Source organism: Solea senegalensis, unplaced genomic scaffold (genome assembly GCF_019176455.1).
Source record: "Solea senegalensis isolate Sse05_10M unplaced genomic scaffold, IFAPA_SoseM_1 scf7180000013740, whole genome shotgun sequence".
In the NCBI taxonomy this organism is placed as follows: Eukaryota; Metazoa; Chordata; class Actinopteri; order Pleuronectiformes; family Soleidae; genus Solea; species Solea senegalensis.
The window spans coordinates 2,170-26,481 of record NW_025320881.1 but is presented as its reverse complement, the minus strand read 5'-3'; the positions used below and the strand labels follow the sequence as shown (position 1 = coordinate 26,481).

General features: G+C 41.7%; 1 protein-coding gene across 1 annotated transcript; it reads right to left on the bottom strand.

The window, feature by feature from the left end:
• Positions 1-4: 4 nt before the first annotated feature.
• LOC122760552 (Golgi-specific brefeldin A-resistance guanine nucleotide exchange factor 1-like) lies at positions 5-21,456 on the bottom strand (the record flags this gene model as incomplete). Its single annotated transcript, XM_044015654.1, has 26 exons — positions 21,131-21,456; positions 20,442-20,550; positions 20,210-20,270; positions 17,468-17,522; positions 15,528-15,675; positions 15,080-15,309; positions 14,668-14,836; positions 14,382-14,593; positions 14,082-14,180; positions 13,790-13,984; positions 13,496-13,676; positions 11,739-11,876; positions 11,403-11,491; positions 11,110-11,312; positions 9,698-9,821; positions 7,883-8,008; positions 5,640-5,722; positions 4,800-5,036; positions 4,163-4,256; positions 3,721-3,897; positions 3,239-3,303; positions 2,940-3,063; positions 893-964; positions 708-802; positions 463-616; positions 5-73 (listed from the first exon to the last, which is right to left on the bottom strand). Coding segments are annotated over exons 1-26 (3,390 nt in total), but the record flags the coding sequence as incomplete, so codon positions are not given.
• Positions 21,457-24,312: the final 2,856 nt, after the last annotated feature.

The following is a 24,312-nucleotide window of genomic DNA, read 5'->3' as shown; positions in this document are numbered from 1 at the left end:
AGGCCACTTCTCTGCTGACCCTCGACAGGACGTGAGTTTTCATCATGAGCAGGAGACGCAGGGAGAGCAGAACCTGAGGGTCAATGTGTCATTATTAATGCCACGACTGGCAGGGGCCCAAAAAGACTCCAGGCACAAATTCATGCGAGGAGCCTAATGTTAATCCGAAAATGCAATATTGGCAGTTCCCGGACCTGCGTGTTGCTCAGGGGCTCTATAGCGCCCCAAGGTGAAAACAGAGACAAATTGAGCTCCTTGGTGAATCTTGGTGTGAAGATGTTTTAGACCAAGATGAACAAAAAAGTCCACTGCAATCATGGCCTCAACTCAACAGGAAGTCGGCCATTTGGAATCTTGGCGTCCATTTTTGCCAATTTGCACCCTATGTAAATGAGGAACTGCTGCACTCCCAGACGTGCGTGGGGACACGTGCGTGGGGACACCTCCTCGTTGATTCCGTACCTGAGAGCTGATGTCCTCTCTCCGCAGCAGACGGATGGCGAGTCTCAGAAGTCCGACCACGGCTCTCTCCACCAGGAAGCAGCTCTCGTTAGCGTGGACACAGAGGTGACACAGGTGGTCACGCACCGTCTGCCACACACAGGACACGCGGTCCCTGCGCACACACACACACACAAACACAGAGGACAGTGAGTGACTGGGAGACGAGCAGCTGTGTCTCCACACACAAGCTTCTCTGCTCTGACCTGTTCTCCAGGACGATCCGCAGTAGCATCTCCAGACAGAAGGCGGCGTCCTCTTCATCGTAGGTCTCTTCATCAGGAGTGACTGAGATCAGAGCCTGACCACGACAACACACACACACACACATCATCATCATCATCATCCACTGACTGTGACACCACATGTCGTCGTTCTAACAGTCACTGACCTTCATCAGCTCCTGCAGAGACTCCAGCTGCAGGAACTTACTCTCAGTGATCAGTTTCTCTGGGTCACATTGCTGAGGAAAGATAAAAATTTAATAACGTCACAACTACAGATACAATGATTCATCAATTACTGGATTAAAAGTCAACTAATGCTATAATTGATTTAATGGGTTCGGTATCAACTTTCTGTGGATTTTCTTCTTAAATGTGAACATTTTAATACATTTTATTTTGCGATTGATTTGTAAAATAAAACAGTTTCACGTTATGTGAAATAAAAAACAATATATATATATATATATATAATAAATATATTTTCTTTATTGGACTCTTATGTGTGGTGGTAATGAGATAATATTACATTATTGTCCAGACATGACTATAAACTATATATAACATCTTCACGTGAAAACATAACTTCATAATAAAGTTTTGTTTTATATGATTCAATAGGAGCCTGGTGTTACCATGGTGGCTCATACAGGAAAACAATTATGCGAGTACATCAAATTAGACAAATTATACAAAGGATATATAACCTCCTAGCTGTGTGAAAGGAGTCCAGGTTAGAGTGTTGGTGATGGTGACACAGAGAAGAGTAATACTCTGAGTTGGCTTTGGCTCTTCATTCATGAAGTAGAGAGGAGGATGGGACAGTTCTCATTTCCTGCTCATAATCGTGCGTTGAATGTTATACACCAGTCTGAGCCCCACTTGTCTATTTTGTCCAGATCACAGTGTTTCTCAGGCCAGGGTTTTTTATAATGACAGGTAGAGTTGAATCATCCGCAAATAGGTGGAGGTCATTCTTCAAGTGTGATGCAAGGTCATCAATAAAGATCAGAAAAAGTAAGGCCCCCAAGACACTGCCTTGTGGAACTCCGGCAGTTATGGGCAAAGATGACCGTAAACATGTGATGTAAGTATGTGATGTAAACGTAAATATGTGATGTAAGCATGTGATGTAAACATGTTGTGATGTAAACTGTAAACATGTTGAGATGTAAACATGTGATGCAAACATGTTGAGATGTAAGCATGTGATGTAAACTGTAAAAGTGTAAACATGTAAACCTGTAATGTAAACATGTGATGCAAACTTGTTATGTAAGCATGTTTGTAAGCATGTGATGTAAACATGTTGAGATGTAAACATGTGATGTAAGCATGTTTTGCAAGCATGTGATGTAAACTGTAAACATGTTGAGATGTAAACGTGATGTAAGCATGTGATGTAAACATATGCCAGATAAATACGTGATGTAAACATGTGATGAAAACATGATGCAAACATGATGTAAACATGACGTAAGTACGTGATGTAAACATGCCAGACGTAAGTATACGACGTAAGCATGTGGATGTAAACATGTTGTGATGTAAACATGTGATGTAAACATGTTGTGATGCAAACATGTGATGAAAACATGTTTTGATACAAACATGCCAGATGTAAGCATGTGATGTAAACATAAGCAGATGTTACTTAGATGTAAAACAGATGGTAATGTACACAGCAGATGCAAACATGTGATGCAAACATGCTAGATGTAACATAATGTACAATAATGTTGTGATGCAAACATGATGAAAAATACAAACAGATGCAAACATGTGATGTAAACATGTTAGATAAACAGGATGAAAACATGTTGTGATGGGGCATGTGATGTAAACATGGTATGTACATACAAAGCTAGATGTAAAACATGTTGTGATGTAAAATGGTATGTACACTGTTAGATGCAAAATACAAAATAAAACATGTTGTGATGTAAACATGGCATGTACACTGTTGTGATGCAAACATGTAATGCAAACATGTTGTGATGAAAACATGTTGTGATGAAAACATGTTGTGATGCAAACATGTGATGTAAACATGGTGTGATGTAAACATGTTGTGATGTAAACATGGCATGTACACATGTTGTGATGCAAACATGTGATGAAAACATGTTGTGATGCAAACATGTGATGTAAACATGTTGTGATGTAAACATGGTGTGATGTAAACATGGTGTTTTGTAAACATGTGTCCACTACCTTGATGCAGAGGATGGCCGCCTGCTTGGTCTCCTGGTTCTCTGTGGACGGACCCCTGAGTCCAGACTGTTCTGCTCCGCTCAGAGTTAACCAGTTCACAAAACTCAGCACTGCAGACTCACCGCTGAGGAAGAGGAGGAAGAGGAGAACAATTCAAACTTTAAATCAATAAATAAAAAGTGAAGAGGACAGGTGGAGAGAAGAGGAGGTGATGAGAGGAAATGAGGAGAATAAAGGAACAGAAGGACACAACTTCTTATCTCTTTTTTATTTCTTTATTTAGCAGAGAGGATTAATACCGATTTGAAGGCGTCTCCTCTCGTTGAAGAGAAATCTTTCCGTTTGGTTCGAGGAAATCTTCAACCTGAGAGAGCGAGGGAGACAGAGATAGAGAGAGAGAGACCGAGAGGGAGAGAGAGAGAAAGAGACAGAGAGGGAGAGAGACAGAGAGGGAGAGAGACAGAGAGAGGGAGAAGAGAGGACCGAGAGAGAGAGAGAGAGAGGGGGAGACCGAGAGACAGAGAGAGAGAGAAAGAGAGGGGAGAGAGAGAGAGGGGGAGAGAGAGAGAAAGAGAGACCGGGAGAGAGAGAGAGAGAAAGAGAGAGACCGAGGGGGAGAGAGAGAAAGAGAGACAGATGAGAGAGAGAGAGAGAGACAGAGAGGGAGAGAGAGAGAGACAGAGAGAGCGAGAGAGAGAGTGAGTGAATGAGTGAGTGAGAGTGAGCTGTGACCAGCAGGTGGCAGCAAAGTACAAAGAAACAAACAATGACTCCTCCTGACCTCCACCATGGCTTTGGGCAGGAGCTCGGCTCTGAACAGCTGCAGCATGGAGTCCATGATGTTCTTCCATCCCTCTCTCAGGATGTTACCATGGCGATGAGCCAGGTCAAATACCGTCTTAGCTGCTGTCTGTGCTTTAATGTTCCCACCAAACACAGACGGAAGGTTCTCCACAGACTGAAGGTGGAGAGGAGAGGCACAGCAACATAACCTTTACTACAGAGATAGTTAAATATGTATACAAGTTTATTTATAGAAATAAATTATATAAATCTACAGTAAATCAAATCTATAAATACATTTAGGTGGACTTGTTTTTTTAAAGACTATAAAATAAATCACAACAAGAGCAAATTTGTGCCTAATGTAGTGACTGAGGGAAGTAAATACATACATGTTTTCTTTTTAAATATCTAAATGTTCATGTGTGAGTTTGTCTCACCTCACTGCTCAGAGTGGTGAATTTACACAGTGAGATGATCAGGTTATCAAACACATCGCTGAAGCCGTAGTGAGCTGCGATCATGGCACATTTCCTACAGAGAGACAGAACGATAACACGATAACATTTCAAAAAGTCATCAAACAACCAACAACAAACAGATTTCAGTGTCAAAAAGTAAAAGTAATGTTTTAAGAGTAAAGATTAAAAGCACATGTTTTGACTTTTAGGACCAGGTTTGGTCAGTAAGTGGAGAAAAAGACATGAAAATAATAATATTTATGTTGATATTTCACATCATTTCAAAATAAATCTATTAACAATAAAATCATATGGAAATAAGTCATTATAAATTGATAGTAGGGCAGTAGTAGTAGTAGTTAGGGCAGCCCGTGGCCAAGTGGCTTGTAACTGGAGGGTCGCCGGTTCAAGTCCCCACCAGGTCAAAAGTGCTGGGGTACCCCTGAGCAAGGTACCCAGCCCCATTGCTCCCCGGGTGCTACTCAGTGTGGCAGCCCACTGCTCCTAATTCTAGGATGGGTCAAACGCAGGGAAATAATTTCCCTATGGGGGTTTAATAAAGTATAAGATTTAGATTTAGTAAGTGTTGCTTTCCAGGGTCTTTAACGTTGTGTACCTGAAGCCAGTGATGGCCTTCTGGACGATGTTGTCATCCAGGCTCTTATCAAAGACGTAGGAGAGGGCGGCGATGGTTGGACCCCAGGTCATGGAGAACAGGTCGTGGTCGTAGCTTCCCGCCGGCAGGAGCAGGAAGACGCCCTCGGGCGTGGCACCGCGGTGCAGCAGCAGACTCCACACGTAGTTCTCCTTCACCAAACCCGTCTGCTCGTCTGGCATCACAATCTCCTCGGTCCTACAGAGGGAGACAAAGACACCATCTGTAAGTCTATGACGTCATCAACATGGCTTCTTTTTAGAAATGTCTCCATTACCAAACCAAAATTATTCAGTTTTTAATATTGTCTTTATTATGAGGAGTACATTTTCACATGTCCCAAGTGTTTTATTCATGAATAAATGTTGCAGCCCTAATTTCAAATGTATTTGCAGCTTTATCTCACTGTAGTTCTGAAGTTTGTAAACCGCTCACTCTCCCACACCAAAGCCCACTGAGAAAATCAGTGATTTAAGCTCATGGAGACACTGAAGCTGCTGGTCTACTGCTGCCTCGTGTGGTCACTTTGTGTCACTTAAATAAATCTAAATTAAGATTGTCAAAGGCCGAATTCACAAAATAAGCCGTTAGAAGTTAGCGATGGAGGCAGCAGTGTGTGTGTGATGATAAAATCACAGGTTTTCTCTCTCTGGACTTCTGTACAGAAAGTGACAAACTTCTGTTTCCTGTTGGAAAAGTCTGTCTAACAATAAGATAAAGATAATAAAGATATCATAGACTTGTTTTTATGTTGGTAAAATCATTTTTGTGTGTGTGTGTGTGTGTGTGTGGTGAGCTCACTTTATGGCGTTGTAGATGTCCTCCAACATGTCCTGGTCAAAGTCTTGGTTTCCGTTGACTCCCTTCAGGTTTTTCTTGAATTGCTGTTTTAACAGAGGACAATGAAGTGAGTCAGTGTGTCCACCATCAACATGTCAGTCAATGCATGTGAACACCAGCAGCTCAGCAGAGATGGCCGAGCCTGAGACACTCACTGCTTCATTAACTGAAGAATCCAATCAACAATTAAAACGAGGCCCGGCTTAGAAACACACACTTGTTATGTGTCACTTAATACACGCTGCTGGAAGCTTTAGCAAAACAAGGATTACTCCTAGAAATAAACCTCAGCACACAGTGTTGACTGACAGCATCAAGGCTGAACAACATACACACACACACACACACACACACAGACAGACAGCCAGGGGGCGCAAGAGAGCCACAGACAGATGTGACTGCTTTTTTATTTATTATCATAAACATTCAAATATGCTAGCAATTAAATATAAACTTTAAACTATGCTAGCACTTAAATAAATACTTTAAAGTATGCTAGCACTTAAATAAATATATACTTTAAAGTATGCTAGCACTTAAATAAATACTTTAAATTATGCTAGCACTTAAATAAATACTTCAAAGTATGCTACACTTAAATATATATTTAGTATGCTAGCACTTAAATAAATAAATACTTTAAAGTATGCTAGCACTTAAATAAATAAATACTTTAAGTATATAACTTTAAATATATACTTTAAACTATGCTACAGCACTTAAATAAATAAATACTTTAAAGTATGCTAGCACTTAAATAAATAAATACTTTAAAGTATGCTAGCACTTAAATATATACTTTAAAGTATGCTAGCACTTAAATAAATACTTTAAAGTATGCTGGCACTTAAATAAATACTTTAAAGTGTGTTAACACTTAGATAAATACTTTAAAGAACTTTAGCACTTAAATAAATACTTTAAAGTATGTTAGCACTTAAATATATACTTTAAAGTATGTTAGCACTTAAATAAATAAATACTTTAAAATATGTTAGCACTTAAATAAAGACTTTAAAGTATGTTAGCACTTAAATAAATAAATATAAAAATGTTAGCTTTAAATAAAGACTCTGTATGTTAGCACTTAAATAAATACTTTAAAATATGTTAGCACTTAAATAAATACTTTAAAGTATGTTAGCACTTAAATAAATTCTTTAAAGTACATTAGCACTTAAATAATTACTTTAAAGTACGTTAGCACTTAAATAAATACTTTAAAGTATGTTAGCACTTAAATAAATACTTTAAAGTATGCTAGCACTTAAATAAATACTTTAAAGTATGCTAGCACTTAAATAAATACTTTAAAGTACGTTAGCACTTAAAAAGCATATTTATAAATATGCTTCATATAAAGCATGTGCTTTCCCTAGCAGCTGTTTGTCAGTTAGGACAGGGTTAGGGTTAGATTTCCTCACTCCTGTTTCCTTTCATCATGTTTTATCCGCTGTAATTGTAATTGAGTCGCACTACCTTATATGAAAAGTGCTGTATAAATAAAGTTTGATGGATGGATTGATTGCTTGATAGGCAGTAGTAGAAGTAGAAGACAAAGAGAGAGAAAACATGTGTGTCTCGTGAGGAGTCTGTCCACAAGCTGCCACTGTTTAGTCTTCCTCTGCTGTCAATCAAAGACAGAAAAACAAAGGCGGTGGATGAAGAGAGAGAAAGAGAGACTTTGGCCTCCCCCTGTCCTCCCCCAGCGCCGCCTGTTCAGGATGAGTCCCCCCTCTCAGACGGACCACCACTGGCTACAGCTGTTGGCTGTGAGTTCTCGGAGCTGCCAGGCTGCACCAGAGCAAATTCTAGCACTCACAGGGGAATGTCATTCTATCTCTCACACACAGACACACAGAGACACACACACAAACACACAGACACACAGACACACAGAGACACAGAGACACACACACAGACACACAGACAGACACACAGACACAGGGCGGCTCTTTTTCACTCATTGAACGGACAAGTGGTCTCAGATGTTTTTAGTGGCAACTGTAAATGAATGCAGCGCTGGGTTTCACATGACTGAAGCTGTGCTGTCCACTTTGGATTATTTGCTCAAACACGGCAGTGGAAATGATTTCCTCCATGCTACAGGGGATCCTGCTCCTTTCATCACTTGACTTGTCATCGCCAATAAGAATTAACACGTTTATTCACAACCCAATGTCCTCACTTCCTGTGTCACTCACCTCTACGGTCATGGGGATGTTCTGCTTGCGGACGTTGTGGTTGTGCTGGTCAGTGTTGAGCATGATGACGGCGTATGCCAAAGCAAAGCCTGCGTCATTGGTCATGAAGGGAGAGCCGTTCACTTTCTACACACACACACAGAACAAATGGTCATTTAAGGCCACTCAAAGGAGACATATTATACCCTATTTCCCCCATTAAAATAGTTCCCTGGTGTCCTAATGAACATGTCAGTGACATGCTTTGGTCAAAATACCATAAGGATGAAGCACCATAGTAGTTCAATAACCCTGCTAAACCCGCCCCTTTCAGAATGCTGGGTTTTGTGCATGGTCCCTTTATATGCAAATGAGACACAGGCAAACACACACCCACTTCTTCCAGGGGGTTTCTGATGTGTCCTCTTCACAGTGCTCACTCACTCAGCTCCTGTTCCCTCAGCTCCATTCCTCTCCCCCTCCCTCCACTAGTTCTCTGACAATATCAACATGGCAGCATGCGTCACAGGAAGAGACGTCCTACATAAGGATGGAGCCGAACACTGTCCAACTGTAAATCAGTTAAAAACACTTAGGGACAGCACCGCTGATCCACCGCTGATCGCTGCATAAACTGCTGCTGTATGTGACTGTATCAGACTGAGTGTGTGCTCCGGTCATGGAGGACGTACTGAACAAATATGTTTAATTAGGACGTGTCAGAATGGTCAGTTATGACCTCTGTGTGACCTTTTCTTAACAATGTGTGTGTTTGTACGTCGCTGACTAAATACTGATGTGAAGTGAACACACGTTTGCTGACTTTATCATCGGCACATTAGCTTCATATATAAAATCCTCTGTAAAACACTGTGCTCCACTGTGCAGCCACCAACAGCACACTTGTCCCTCCGCGTTGACATAATACCGCTCTTCCTCCCTCGCCTGCACTCTCGCAGGGACAAGGTGGAGCTAAGGTGGTGCTAAGGTGGAGCTAAGGTGGAGCTAAGGTGGAGCTAAGGTGGAGCTAAGGTGGAGCTTTCCAAGTAAACTTACTGGTGGGCGGTAACATTCGCAGTGAAATGCGCATGCTGCCGTCATAAGCGCAGGGAATTCAACATGGAGTGTTTTATGGCCTATACTTACACTAAGAGGGACCACGAAAACATGACTGAGTATTCTTTCTCCACACTTTGGCGACTGGTAGGGCCTCCAGAGTCCCAAATATAAGTATTGAAATGGTTAAAAAGTTGATTTTGCATAATATGTCCCCTTTAAATCCCAGGAGAGTTTTAAACACATGAACACAAGAAAGCATCTGAAATTTGGTACTTGACTTGTTGTAGACAGACAGAGAGACGTTCAGGGACGCCATGAAAAACAGCTTCACAATGAAAAAGCTTAGCTTTTGTGTACATTATCTCACCATTAGATAACTTTGTACAAACAAGAAACTGACGGGGACACAGGAGCTGCTGGTCCACTGCTGCCTCGTGTGGTCACCTTGTGTCACTTACATAAATCTAACTTACATTAATGTGTGTGACAGTGAGATAAAGACCATGATCATGTTCTATGAACTCTGTGTCCGTGAGTGTGGTGTCACTTTAAGAAAAGGACTTTACACTCATAGTTTCCAGGTGACACGTCTCCTGCTATTCTGAGAAGTCACCTTTCCGTTGGCTGACGGCAGTGGAACCTGACATGTCTACTCAGCGCGGCTAACGCTAACGCGTCGCCGCAGCCTTGTTCTATATATTCATCCAGGCAGATTAATGATGGTGACAACATGAAAACCGTTTATTAAAAGAGGGTTCGAGGAAACTGGTGTCTTACATGCCAGTTGTCGGTGAAGGTCTCCAGGAGTCTCTGGATGACGGGGGCTTCTCCAGGAAGTCTGAAGGCCTCCAGGTAGAGACGCAGAGCCTCGTCGATGCGGAGGCCCTGGAAGGTGAATGTGCTGCGACAGAGAGAGAGACAGAAAGCTCAGTTTAGTGTCTTTACACTGAATAACACATTAGAACTAGTGACTAGTAAACCAAACTTTTTTTATTGAATGACTTTGTGACTTGAGTCAGAGCGTTTTCTGGACTCCGCTCCCCTCGGAGCACTGGCAGAGGTGGAGGTCTGGCCTCACTGTTCTAATTCCATCTGTTGCCTTCTCCAGCGTCGAACTACAAACTTTTGAGCTACAACTTCCCTCCTTCTCCACTATGTTGCCGGTTGTTTATCGCCCTCCAAAATTCATCCGTGACTTCGCAGATTCTCTCTCAGGTGCTGCTGTGAAATACGATCACTTTCTAATTTCTGCAGATTTTAATATTCATGTGTGCTGTGAATCCAGACCACTTGTCACTGACTTCTTAAACATCTTAAATATCCTTGATTCTGTTGCACCGTTTAGAATCAGAAGCGTGGCTCACTGACTCCACACACGTGCTCAGGGGCTGAGAGAAAGTGGAACAAAGACAAGCTCCATGTCTGTGAAGAAGTTCTCTGTGAAAGCCTGTCTGCTTACCACAGTGCTGTGAAGGCTGTGAAAATGGCATCTTCCCACGCTCTTTTTAATATCTTTAGCTCCCTTGTTAACCCTTGTGGTGACTCTTCAGCGGTCCCCTCGCTCACCCTCTGTGAGACTTTTCTCAAACTCCTCGGCCATGTGCCTTTTCTCCCGCTGGCTCTAGCTCTATCCCTCTGGTCCTCTTTATATGATGTTTTTCAGTTTGAATGTGTATCCCTCCCCTCACTGGCCAATGTAGTCTCGTCATCTCGTCTTTTATTCTTTTATTCATGAATTCCTGCCTTTGCACTGGGCGTGTCCCAGCCGCTCTCAAACACGCCGTTGTGCAGCCGCTTATCAAAAAGACAAATCTGGACTCCTCTCCAACTTCAGGCCAATCTCTAAACTGCCATATCTGTCAAAGTTTTGAAAAAGTGTTTTTTATTCAATCATTCCAGGTGATCAATGACATCTATGCAGAACCTGCCTATCAGCTGCTACTGACCACGCCCAAAATGAGGCTAAAAACCAAAGGTGACCGAGCCTTTGTGGCAGCGGCCCCAGGATCTGGAACATCCGCTCCACAGGATCCATTAAAGACCTTTAATGGAAATTTTTATTTCCTTATACTGCACTGTGTTTAAGTATTTTGTTATATCAATTTATTTTATGTACTGCCAGTTTCTATCATCTGGAGTGCGGTTGTTTTAAATGACTAACACTCAACATTACATTGATCTCTGCTTACTTGACAAAACTGTCCAGAAGCTCCATGTTCTTGCGATCGCTGACGAATTCCCCGATCATCTTCTTGTCTAGTCGGGGATTTTCTCGGAGCCACTGCGCCACCTGGTTGTTGTCCATGGGCGTAGTGAGGAGGCCTTTCTCCTGCAGGAACTGGATTCCCTTCTTTGGCTTGAGGTTGAACTGCTCGGTGCCCGTGATCAGCAGCTGCACGGACAACGACGAACCACGAAGCGTTCAAGGTGCAGTCATTCACTAAAAACAACGTCACGTAACCTTTACGACGTCAACGCTCACCTTTTTCTTTGTCCTGATGTCCAGTAATTCCTGAGAGTTTGGCAAGAGGGATGAGAAACGATGAGGCTTCTTCGAGGGTTTCTTCTCAGCTTTGAAAATGGATGAAAATTCAGGTCTGAATTTCAGAATTCTCCCTGTTTTTTTTAATGTTTACAAATTCAAAAACCTAAATCAGATAATTAGATGTGATAAAATTATTATTATTATCTGTATCATATTGAGTGAACTAAGAATAAAGAGACTTCCTGGAGGTCAGTGAAGTTCTCTGCTTACACTCTTTTGTATTATGTAATTCATGTTTTAATAAATGTTGTGCAGATTCTGTGTGATTCTCACCAGCATCATTGTCTCCTTGATCCTGTCGACCCAGCTTCATCTTCTCTGCCATCAGGTGTCCACTGGTCGGTGGACACACCGGCTCATTGTTAGTTTGTGGAAGAGTCAGACCGTTGGTGTCGGTCAGTCGAGTGAGATCTAAGAACAGAGAATCCCAAGTTATTATTAGGGATTATTTATTCATTTATTTATTATTATATTAGGGATTGTATATTTATTTATTATTATATTATGGTTTATTTATTTATTATTATATTTGGGATTGTTTATTTATTAATATTGTATTAGGGATTAATTATTTATTTATTTATTTATTATTATATTAGGGATTGTTTGTTTATTTATTATTATATTCGGGATTATTTATTTATTATTATATTAGGGATTGTTTATTTATTTATTTATTATTATGTTGAGAATATTTATTTATTTATTATTATATAAGGGATTATTTATTTATGTATTATTATATTAGGGATTATATATATATTTATTAATTATTATATTAGGGATTATTTATTTATTTATTTATTTATCATATTAGGGATTATTTATTTATTTATTATTATATTAGGGATTGTATATTTATTTATAATTATATTTGGGATTATTTATTTATTTATTTATTATTATATTAGAGAATATTTATTTATTTATTATTATATAAGGGATTATTCATTTATGTATTATTATATTAGGGACTATATATTTATTTATTATTATATTTGGGGTTATTTATAAATGTATTATTATATTAGGGATTATATATGTATTATTATATTAGGGATTAAATATTCATTTATTATTATATTTGGGATTGTTTATTTATTATTATATTAGGGATCATATATTTATTTATTATTATATTCAGGATTATTTATTTATTTATCATCATATTCGGGATTATATATTTATCTATTATTATATTCTGGATGATGTATTTATTTATTATTATATTAGGGATTGTATATTTATTTATTATTATATTTGGGATTATTTATTTATTTATTATTATATAAGGGATTATTCATTTATGTATTATTATATTAGGGACTATATATTTATTTTTTATTATATTTGGGATTATTTATAAATGTATTATTATATTAGGGATTATATATGTATTATTATATTAGGGATTAAATATTCATTTATTATTATATTAGGGATCATATATTTATCTATTATTATATTCTGGATGATGTATTTATTTATTATTATATTAGGGATTCACGATCCTCTTTTTTCACATCTGATACCGATATGTAAAGGTTTAGAATCGGCCGACAGAAAACAGCGTGGAAACCAACAGAATAGACTGGGATCATTCTTTTGTGCAAGGCAACATCAGACTTGACTTAAACGTTCCTATTTTGCATAAACACATACAAACAGATAGAAATGTACTGAATTACTCATTTATTTAATAACTCTGCAACAATCTTAAATAAACCAGTCAGTTCTTGGTCAATGGTTTAGTTTAGTACAATAATGATTTGAACATCCAACACAAAAGCAGCTGAATGAACCAACAGCTTCTACACAGAAGACGCTCATGCAGCCTCGACGACGCACTCTCAAACATGTCCATTAGTGTAACAGCATCACTGGTGTGTGACCCATGGAGGTTTGTTGTGTTGAACATGTGACACACGGGCAAATCGGCCCCGTGATCGGCCCATTGTCAGCAATACTCGATACAAATATCTCTAGTTATTATCGTACTTCACCTTCTTTGTGTGTGTGTGTGTGTTTACCAGCTGTGTTGTCCGTGTTAGGGGCGTCGCCCTCTGCCAGAGTATCATCAGTCTGCTCCTGTGCTCCAGTGCTGAGAACTTTGTCCTGACAGTTGGCTTCAGTGCTGTCGATGACTGTGAGCAGAGCCTCCAGTGACAGCAGGTGTGTGGTGTACAGCTGCCCCGACACCGGGAACGCGTTCTGAACCCAACACAAAGGTCAAGGGACTTGGTTTTCAACATCTTCATTCAGGGTTCTGTGGAATTGTTGATGATATTCTTCTTCGTCTTATTTGGTGAAAATGAGCTGCATACCTTGGACAGAAGCTTGGTGAGGTCTTCAAAGAGGTTGGAGCAGTAGAAGTCACAGTCGTAGTTGATGTAGAGCTCGGTGACGAAGCTGGGGATCCTCCAGAGCTGGACCAGAGCCTCCAGAGCCATCTCCTTCATCTCATAGGGCATCTTCACGTTCTCCGACGTGATGATGTCCATCAGCTTCTTCAGGTACATCTGCAGCGGTCGGCACACAAACAGCCCAGTGTTAAAGTGTCTGGATTACACAGGAGTCATCTTTAAATTAGGATTATTTGATGCAGGAAAAATGAACCTCCAGCTGGAACTTCAGGTGAACTCTCATGCTTTCAAAGAGCAAGAAGCAGACGCGTATGGAGGACGTGTAGAGGTTCATACGGTCCACACTCAGCAACTACAGACAGAAAACAACACCAGCAACATGTTTGTACTGTTTGTACTGTTTGTATTATCGTCTGCATAGAAGAGAACAATCGTGATCATGAAAAGTTGTTTGAATTATTAAAAAAGAACCCTCACAACACGATTAACAGTCGCAGCTACGACTTCCTCAGTGCCAAATTCTAAAAGCGTCTTATTTCTGTCTCAGCTTTACCTGGAACAGGTGTCTGCACAGCTCGTCTTTGACCAGCCCGAGCAGCGACTGGTAGTTAGCGATGTGCGCCGCCTCGAGCGCGACAGTCAGCAGCTGCAGGCCCATGTGCATCATGGCGTCCGTGTTGTGGCGGTCGTGCGGGTTCGTCAGCGAGATCAGGAAGCGGAAGAGTTCCCTCAGACATGGGAGGCCGTACGGGATGAGGGACGCTCCTACGGGCGGCCACAAGAGGGCGATTAAGGTTTACACTTGACTCTTGTTTCTGTCATGGTTTATATGTTCGTACCGTCTCTCTGTGTGGACTGTGTGAAGCGGACTCCTCTGGGATTGACGTAGTCCATGTCGTGGACAGAAGACGTGTCCGACTGCTCTGTGACAGAGTCTTTGTCCTCCAGAACCTCAGGGATGGACTCCACTGAGACAGACTGTGCAGGTCCAACTTGTCTGCCCTCACACTGGACACCACACACACACACACACACACAATAAATCACGAGTCATGTTTGTAAAACGAATGCTCGGGCAGTCTGTGGACGTATTTCAAAATAATTAAATACTTCAGAAGTAGATGAACTAGTGATGCTTTTGTTGTGAAAACCCCAGACTTAGCTCAGACAGGAAGTGTCCATGTAGACTGGAAGCTTCTGCTTCTCTAACAAACACAGTGTTTGTGATTCAGCAGAATCAAACCATGTTACCTGTGGATCAGGAGAGGTGATCTCTGTGTTGGGGAGTGAGCTGGCGTTAGCCGCCATGTTCCCAGACGAGCTACACTGTTCCAGGTCGGACAGGTCTTCTCTGGAAGTGGCCTTGGACCCTGTGTCCAGGCCACTGTCTGTGGTTGTGGGGCTGGAAATGGACGAGGCGGCGCTGTCTGAGGCCGGTAAACTGGAGGTGGACAGACCCGGCTCGATGAATGGGACGCCACCTGCAGGAGAGATGAGGAGTTTCACCATTCAGTCACACTCACAAATGCACAGATGTGTAGGCAGGTGACAAGCAGCCTGAACCAGCCTTGAACAAGTCTGAACCAGACTTAACTGGTCTTGAACTAGACTTAACTGGTCTTGAACCGGCCATTTGGCCAATATTAAACAACAAGTTGTTTTTCAGGGGAGAACAGAGACTTGTTGAAGAGTTTCACACCTGAAAGGTTGTTGTTGCTCAGAGTACTGGACTGGTTCGGCTCCATCTGTCCGGACGGACTCCGGGCCGTGTGGCGCGGAGTCCTCGGCGAGCGCTTCTGCTTCTTCCATTTCGACGACTCACTCATTCCACCAGCGCGCATTTTCAGCTGAAGGAAATGGAGCAGATCACTGAGAGGACGGCTGACCACGCCTGACACGCTGGTGCATTATGGGTAGTGTAGGAGTTTGGTTTGAACTGTATTTATTGATTTATTGCAATAATGCTGATACTTGTGGTCAAAGAAGCTTTTTTAAAAATACATTTCAGGTTTTTCTGACGACGCACTGAGACGTGGAGCCTCAGAGTTAACGGTATCTTAACAACATGTTGACGTCTTTATCTCACTGTTAGAGAGACGCCTCAAACAGGAAACTGTACATCATATACATGTGTGTGTATATATATATATATATATATATATATGATCCATAAACCAAAGGTTCAACAGTGAGACAGATGTGAGGTGAGAGCGCACAGAAGCACAGCCTGGTCATCGTCTGACGGTACGAAAACGATTGAGAATCGTCTACATTTACAGACTCAGGGAGGTCAGGGAGGTCAGGGAGGTCAGGGAGGTCGGGGGGAGGGGGGGGGTCTCTCCAGCAACGTCTTTCTTACCTGAACTCGTTTGTTTTTCCACAAGATATTGTAAGCCTCAGAAGAGAAGGGGGAGCAGGCATGTGCCCGTGATTAGTGAGCAGTAAACACACACACACACACACTAGAGCTGCACATGCATTATTTCAGAACTAGAGCAAACATCATGTCGTCATGCTACTGCTACAATCAAACAAAAACGTGCAGCGTGTCACTTCCACGGCTCATCATTCAAGTCACTTTCTTTCTTTGTTGTTTTCAAGGGGCCTTGACTTTTTTTTTCTCTCCAAAATTTACCAACTTTCAAGGACCCTTGGGAATCCACGGAAGACAGGAGACATTTACTGAAATATGGTAAACACTCTGTATTTATAGTGTTGATGATCATTCACCCACTGGGAATCGAACCCACAACCTTGGTGTTGAACTCGCTCTACCACTGAACCACCGTCGGCCAAAATATCAACAAAGATTTAAGCACTTTCAGTGACCCGTGTCTATTTTCAAAAGGCTTTCAAGGGCCTTGAAAAGTTCGTTCAACTTCAAGGATTTCAAGGACCTGTGGGAACCCTGCATAACATTGTAATGTGACTTTTTTGTAATATTGTGCAGCCCCAACACACACACACACACACACACACGCACACAGAGCCTCATGCTGTCATGACATAAGAATGGGCAGTCGAGCTAACGAGCTAACAAGCAGGCAGTGAGTGGATGAACTAATGGATCTTTTCCATGGTACAGTTCAAGCTCGACTCCACATGGTTTATTATCGCTTTCTTTTTAAGTCTTTTTTTCACTTTGATCTACAGTTGGACATTGTTGCTTTGACGTTGCGCTCGTGACTCTTCAGTGACGACACTCTCTGACCAATCAGTGACCTTCAGTCTGTTTACGTCACATTTTAGTGTCGGCTCAGCTGAACCTCGTCAGAGCAGGAAGTAAAAACAAAAACCAGCAGGTACCAGGTTCTCTCACTGATGGAGAAGCAGTAAAGTGGAGCTGGAACTGTGTGGAGGAAAAGCATCAAAATATCGCAGGCAAAAAAAAAAAAGAAGCAAAAACTAGTGAAAAACTCAGGATTCAGGCCTCAAAGAACTATAACATACAAAACACGTGTACATCTGCTGTCACAAGGACGTTGTGATAAATGTACAAATGTGCTGTAATATTTTCTTTTATTCCTGAAACACCCTCTTTCTTATGTGTCCATGTTTTCTGACAGAGGACACGACAAAGAAAAGAGAATCTGTCAACGTCGAGCAGGCAAACATGGAACATCACGTCAGTGCTGTTACCTTCTTCATGTTGGTGCCAACAAAACTCTTGGCCTCTTCTTTAAACTGTGGAATTCTGGAAGAAAAACAGTGAAAAAAAGAGAATATAGAGTCATTATTGGGAGAAAAATCAATTCTTCTGCAGAGAGTATTTTATTGCACAAAGACTTGTTTTGGAAAAAAGGTCCACAAACACAAGACTCTTAAATGTGAATTTCAGTAAAAATTAATCATTGTGGCCCCAAATGTTAAACTGGTTCTTTTATTTTTACCTCAACCACAAATTAACTTTTCGAGCGTTTCACAAGCAAAGAACATATGTGTGTGTGTGTGTCAGAGAGTGACATCTCATTTTAAAGCAAAGCTTTAGAGTCCACAGAAACCCAGTGACAGACACAGACACACACACACACACACACACACACACACACACACACACACACACACACACACACACACACACACACAGTGACTCAGTGTTAATAGAGTGTTGTCTTGCGAGTGTGATTATTGGATGATCTGTGGGTCCAACAGATTAACAGGACTAATACTTTCAGCAGCCAATCTGAGACTCGTCATGAGGAGCAGCTCCTCATTATTCTCTGACAGAGGAGGAGGAGGAGGAGGAGGAGGAGGAGGGGGCCCAAACCCATTCACAGGGTCTGTGTACATGTGGAGGAGACTGATGAGGGTCAAACATGAGTGAAATGAGATGAAGGGCTCAGTGTGTGTGTGTGTGTTCAAATCTATCTTTATGAGGACATTTTGTCCGCTCCTCACAATCTAAAAGGTCTGTTTGTGGGTCAAGACCTGGTTTAAGGGGTTTAAAGACCTTCTGTATACCGTGTGTGTGTGTGTGTGTGTGTATATATATATATATACATATACAGTCAGTCAGTGGAACAGTCTGTGTACGATGTCCAAACGTGACCCACTTAACAACTAAACTAGGGCTGAACAATAAATAAAACTTTATATAAAAATCACAATACAGACTATACTGCAACTTATTGTCTGTTTTATCACATGAATCTATAACATTTGTATTTACTCTGAGCTAAAACTGGAGCAGGAGTTCAAGGGCGAGCTTTTATTTTAGTGGACGTTATAAGTGATGGTGAGGTCAGTGTGAGTTTAAAGGTTCAGGGTAAAGGTCAGTGTGTGTGTGTGTGTGTGTTATCAGAGTAAAAAAAACATTTGTTTCCTCTTCATGCCTCTGTTTATGACTTTTCTATTTCTATGTGCAACAATAAAACAAAGTTTATTTGTGAATGTTTAGAATATAGCTAAGCTTTGGCTAGCTTTGGCAGCCAGTCTGATGGTAGACGTACAGAACAGCTCATTATTTGGCAGCCAGTCTGATGGTAGATATATAGAACAGCTAATAATTCTGATGTTTAGATAAATTGCTAAATGAGGTGAGATAAATGATTAACAGGGTTATATAACGCTGGTGAATTTCTGATCGTTACATGAATGCATCACAAAAAAAAAAGCCAAGTCTGCAACTAGACTGTAAAATAAATAAATATATAAAATATAAAACCTGTGAGTGAATGCTTACTGTGTCTGTTCTCACTGCAGGCAAAAGCCAATTATCTTTATTTATTTATTGTTTGAATTTATTGTTGTATTTAGTTATTGTGTGTGTGAGTGTGTGAGAGAGTGTAGGACGTGTTCACAGCGGAGGTGAATCACAGTCACAGTCACTTTATATTGAGCTCTGTTTGTTCTCGAGACGTGCTCCTTCATATTCAGATGAGCAGACGAGCTTCTCTTGTAGCTTATTTCCCTGATTGCTTATGTCTGGCATCGCGAGTTTGGAGTGTGTGTGTCTGTGTGCGTGTGTGTGCTTCTTAGTATTTATGGGGCTTTGCTGATGAAGCAGAGAGCAGCTTCATCTATATGCAGATCATACGGTGAGCAGCTCTCCTGCCTCATCCCTTTGTCTGTGACTGAATGTGACTGGCACTCTGATGCATCTGTGTGTGTGTGTGTGTGTGTCGGGCTCCTATGCTAAATGCCAAAGGAGAAATCATGTTATGACATTAGTGAATCTATGGTCCATTGACCTTATGTATGCAGCAAAATGAAATTCATGAGCTTTGAGGAGAATAATGAGACCTAAGAGACAAATATATGCAGGAAACCTCCAATTTATGATTCAGGGGTGAAGGAGGAGCAGCTGCAGCAGTCTATGATGTGACATCTCTATGCTTCCAAGTATAAAATTGCTCTCAACTCTCTTGTCTTCTTAATTATTGAATGATTCATTAACAAATGGATTAAAATAAATCAATACCCATGACCCCCAAAACCATTTAAACCAAACCTCATAGAAAATCAGTGATTTTAGCTTGTGGGGACACAGGAGCTGCTGGTCTACTGCTGCCTCGTGTGGTCACTTTGTGTCACTTAAATAAATCGAACTACAGATTTTCAAATGCCGAAGTCACAAAATAAGTCATTTGAACTTAAAGATGGAGGCAGCAGTGTGTGTGTGATGTTAAAATCACTGATTTTCTCTATGGGCTTTGGTGTGGGAGAGTGAGTGGTTTATAAACGTCAGTTTCCTGTCTAACAGTGAGATAAAGACTTGAACATGTTCTTAAGATATCATCAACTTAAACTGACGTGGATTGTATCAGGCAAGTCTTCTGCTGTGTGGGAGAGTGAGTGGTTTACAAACAAAAAGAACTTGGACTATGGCTTTAACACGCTGACTCCTCCCCTCTTTTATCCACCACCGTGTGACTCACTTACCTGGAGAAGAGCAGCTGCACCATGTCAACCAGTGTATGTTCAGCTGATTTCCTGAGGAGTTCTGCAAACATGACGAGAACAGGAGAAGGAGCATATTCACCACAGAGTCCGGTCGGGATAAAACAGGATAGAAAATAAAAGTTCATCTCAGGATTAATAAAGTATGAGCCGACGTGTTTTCCCTTCTCACATTTTGTTGAATTTCAAAGCAAAGTACAGGTTAGTGACTCACCACTGAGACGCATCTCAAAGCAGATCCTGAAGCACGACTGCATGATCTCACACACGGACTCGTTGGTCAGGTGAGCTCCGACTGGAGTCAACAGCAGAGTCCTCAGCACCTGAACACACACACACACACACACACACACACACACACACACACACACACCATGTCACAGCAGATTTGAACAACTCCACAACAGTCACACACGTGGCTAAAGAAGCCGACATTGAGTTGTTTGTATGTTCAGGTCACATGTCGATAGCAGGATAGGGTGGGGCTCTCAAACTTGTGGCCCAAATGCCACATGTGGCCCTCTGGTGGATTGAATGACAAAATTCCAAATGGCCGACTTCCTGTTGAGTTGAGGCCATGGTTACGGTCGACTTTTTTCTTCGTCTTGGTCGATAACATCTTCCCACCAAGTTTCAGGAAAATTCGTTGGAACTCAATTTTGTCTCTATTTCACCTTAGGGGGCGCTACAGAGCCCATGAAGAACACACGGGTCTGGGAACTACGCCAATATCACATTTTCGCCAGACCTGAGCTCCATGCAAAGTTTCAAGAGTTTTTCTGCTCATTAGCGCCTTCAAAAATGATCGCGAAGCCACAGATAGAAGAATAATCTGAAGGATTAACAACAGTTTGGGCCCCTGCCATCTGTGGCTCGGGCCTGATAGGCAGGGTTGTAACGTACCTGTAGTATCTTCATCAGCACCACTTCATCACTGGCTGGGTCTGTTCCCACGAAGCGAGCGTGCGTGACGGCGTCCGCCATGTTCTCGATGGCCTCTGCTGCCGCTTCATGGTTGGCGTCTGTGAACAAACACGTCCGTCACTGAGCGTCCGCTCTGCTCTGATAACTCATGCACACTTTACCATGTTTATATACAACACTCACTCAAGATTTGAATCGAGCACTGGTTTAAAACACGGTTTCGTTAATTATCCGGGTCTCAGTCGTAAGAGAGAGTTAAATAACGGTGAAATATATCATATTTATAAAAATCATGAGAAAAAGAATAGATCGCTTGGTCAAGTACATGCGACGTCATTTGAATGTATATAATAATAACTCTCTTTTATATTTTCTACATAATAATCAAATGTTAAAATCCTCCATGAGCTCAACATGTGTCCACAGCTTACTGAGCCACTCCAAACGTGGAGCAACAGGAGCCGCTGTTTTAGAAACCTGAGCGGCTGGTGAGCCTTTACTTTACCATCACCACAGAGAGAGCGATAGAGAGACAGAGACAGAGAGAGAGAGAGAGAGAGAGAGAGAGAGAGGGACAGAGAGAGACAGAGAGAGAGCGATAGAGAGACAGAGAGAGAGACAGAGAGCAATAGAGAGACAGAGACAGAGGGACAGAGAGACAGAGAGAGAGACAGAGAGAGCGATAGAAGATGTGGACGCAGTAGAACAACAGTGAAGACGATGTGTGTGTGTGTGTGTAAAGACGAGCAGCTTCAGGTCTTTTCTCTTTGTTCCTGATGACTTGACATAAACAGGATAATGAAGGACCAGCTGAGGGTTTTCATACGTGTTGTAGGAGGAGCTGCTGCAAACAACCACATCTGACAAAATGGCTGCCAGCTACAAAAAGACGTCAAATATTAGCCTGCATAAGTCGACTTACTGTCTTAACCACTCACCACTCACATTACATTACATTACATGTCATTTAGCAGACGCTTTTATCCAAAGCGACTTACAAAAGTGCATTTAAACATTTGGGTACAAATAAGAGCTAGAAGTAAGTAAGAGCTTCAAGTAGATTTCACTGATTTTCTCTATGGACTTTGGTGTGGGAGAGAAACTTGAGTTTCCTGTTGCAACAGTGACATAAAGACGTGAACGTGGACTGATGCAGAGTGGCAGCCATGTTTTCAGTGACGGGGCGGCTCACTGCCTGTGAAACCCAGCAACTGTTAAGGGCCTTTTAGTCTGTGCTGTGAGGAACTTATGTGTGAGGTTAAGACTGTTGAGACACAGCAATGACAACTCACCTCCAGAGGCGACAACACTTAAAACATCCTGACAGACGCACAACCTGGAGCCACCATGTCAGAGGAGACATCAAACACTACAGATCCACACAGCCGTGTGTCTGTGTGTGTGTGTGTGTGTGTGTGTGTGTGTGTGTGTGTGTGGTCTTGTTAAAATACACACAGGAGAGGCTCACATATGTGTGTGTGTGCCTGGGGTATGGCAAAGTCAATAGAGCTGAACCAGCTGCTACATGAACAAGTATCAAACTGTGGTCACACACACACACACAGACAGACACACACACACACACACACACACACACACAGACACAGACACACAGAGACACACACACAGACGCACCACACACACACACACAGCACACACACACACACACAGACACACACAGACGCACACACAGACACACACAGACACAGACACACACACACACACACACAGACAGACACAGCCACACACACACCACGCACACACACACAGACAGACACAGACGACCATACACAGAGACACACACACAGACAGACACACACACACACACACATTAGAACATACACACACACAGACGACACACAGAGACACACACACACAGACACACAGACACACACACATACACACACACAGACAGACAAGAGCATACACACACACACACACATACAGACACATACACACACACACACACACACACACAGACACACACAGACAGACAGACAGACACAGACACACAGAGACACACACACAGAGACACACACACAGACACACAGGGAACACACCAGTGACATTTACAGATAGCAACAGACACAGACACACAGAGACACACACACACACAGACGCAGACACAGACACACACACACACACACACACAGAGACACAAACACAGGCCACACAGACACACACACACACAGACAGACACAGACACACACACACACACACACAAACAGACACACACAGACAGACAGACAGACAGACAGGAGGGCCGATGCATGTTTAGAAATCAAACCAAGGTGGCGCAGTATTTTCCACAGTCAGAGGAGTTTGTTGACCTGTCGGTCTGTGAATGTAATAATGATAATAATAACAATAATAATAATAATAATAATAATAATAATAATAATAATGTTAATGTCAATATTAATGATAATAATGTTAATGTTAATGATAATAATAATAATAACAATAATAATATTAATAATAACGTTAATATTAATATCAAAGATGATAATAATAATAATATTAACAATAATAATAATAATAATAATAATAGCATGAGATCATGTTTCACATTACAACGTGAGACTGAAGTTAGAAAGTCAACCTTTACGTTAATGACATGTTCTTGTGTATTTGACTGTAACAGCGCTCACTCTGCTCTCTGTGCTCCTCTCCTCAGGCACTGGCTTCAGATTAAGCCTGGGCTTAAGCCTCGCTCTGAACCGAGGTGGCAGAGAGGCCTGTGTGTCTGCTGCTGCTGACGAGGAGAACCAAGGAGGAACCAGAGGAGGAGGAGGAGGAGAGATGTGGATGTCTGTCAGCACTGAGGCTTAGTTCATCGCAGACCTCAGGCCACAGATTGAGAGGAATTACCTCGCACTTAATGAAATGAGTGAGTGAAATAACTGTGTGGGAGTCCTGTTCTTTTTAGACAGGAGGAGGAGGAGGAGGAGGAGGAGACACTGACTCATCACATCACAGCACCCAAGAGGCTACTTTCTCACTGTGAGACTTAGTGAGAGGATGAAAGTGTCATGTGTGTAAATCTGCAGCGACCGTGAACGTCAACACGCTTCATTATGATCTGCTGAGAGATCACATGACGACACACACACACACACAGTGTCTCACCAGCAGGTGGCAGTAGTGGACAGCAGGAGGAG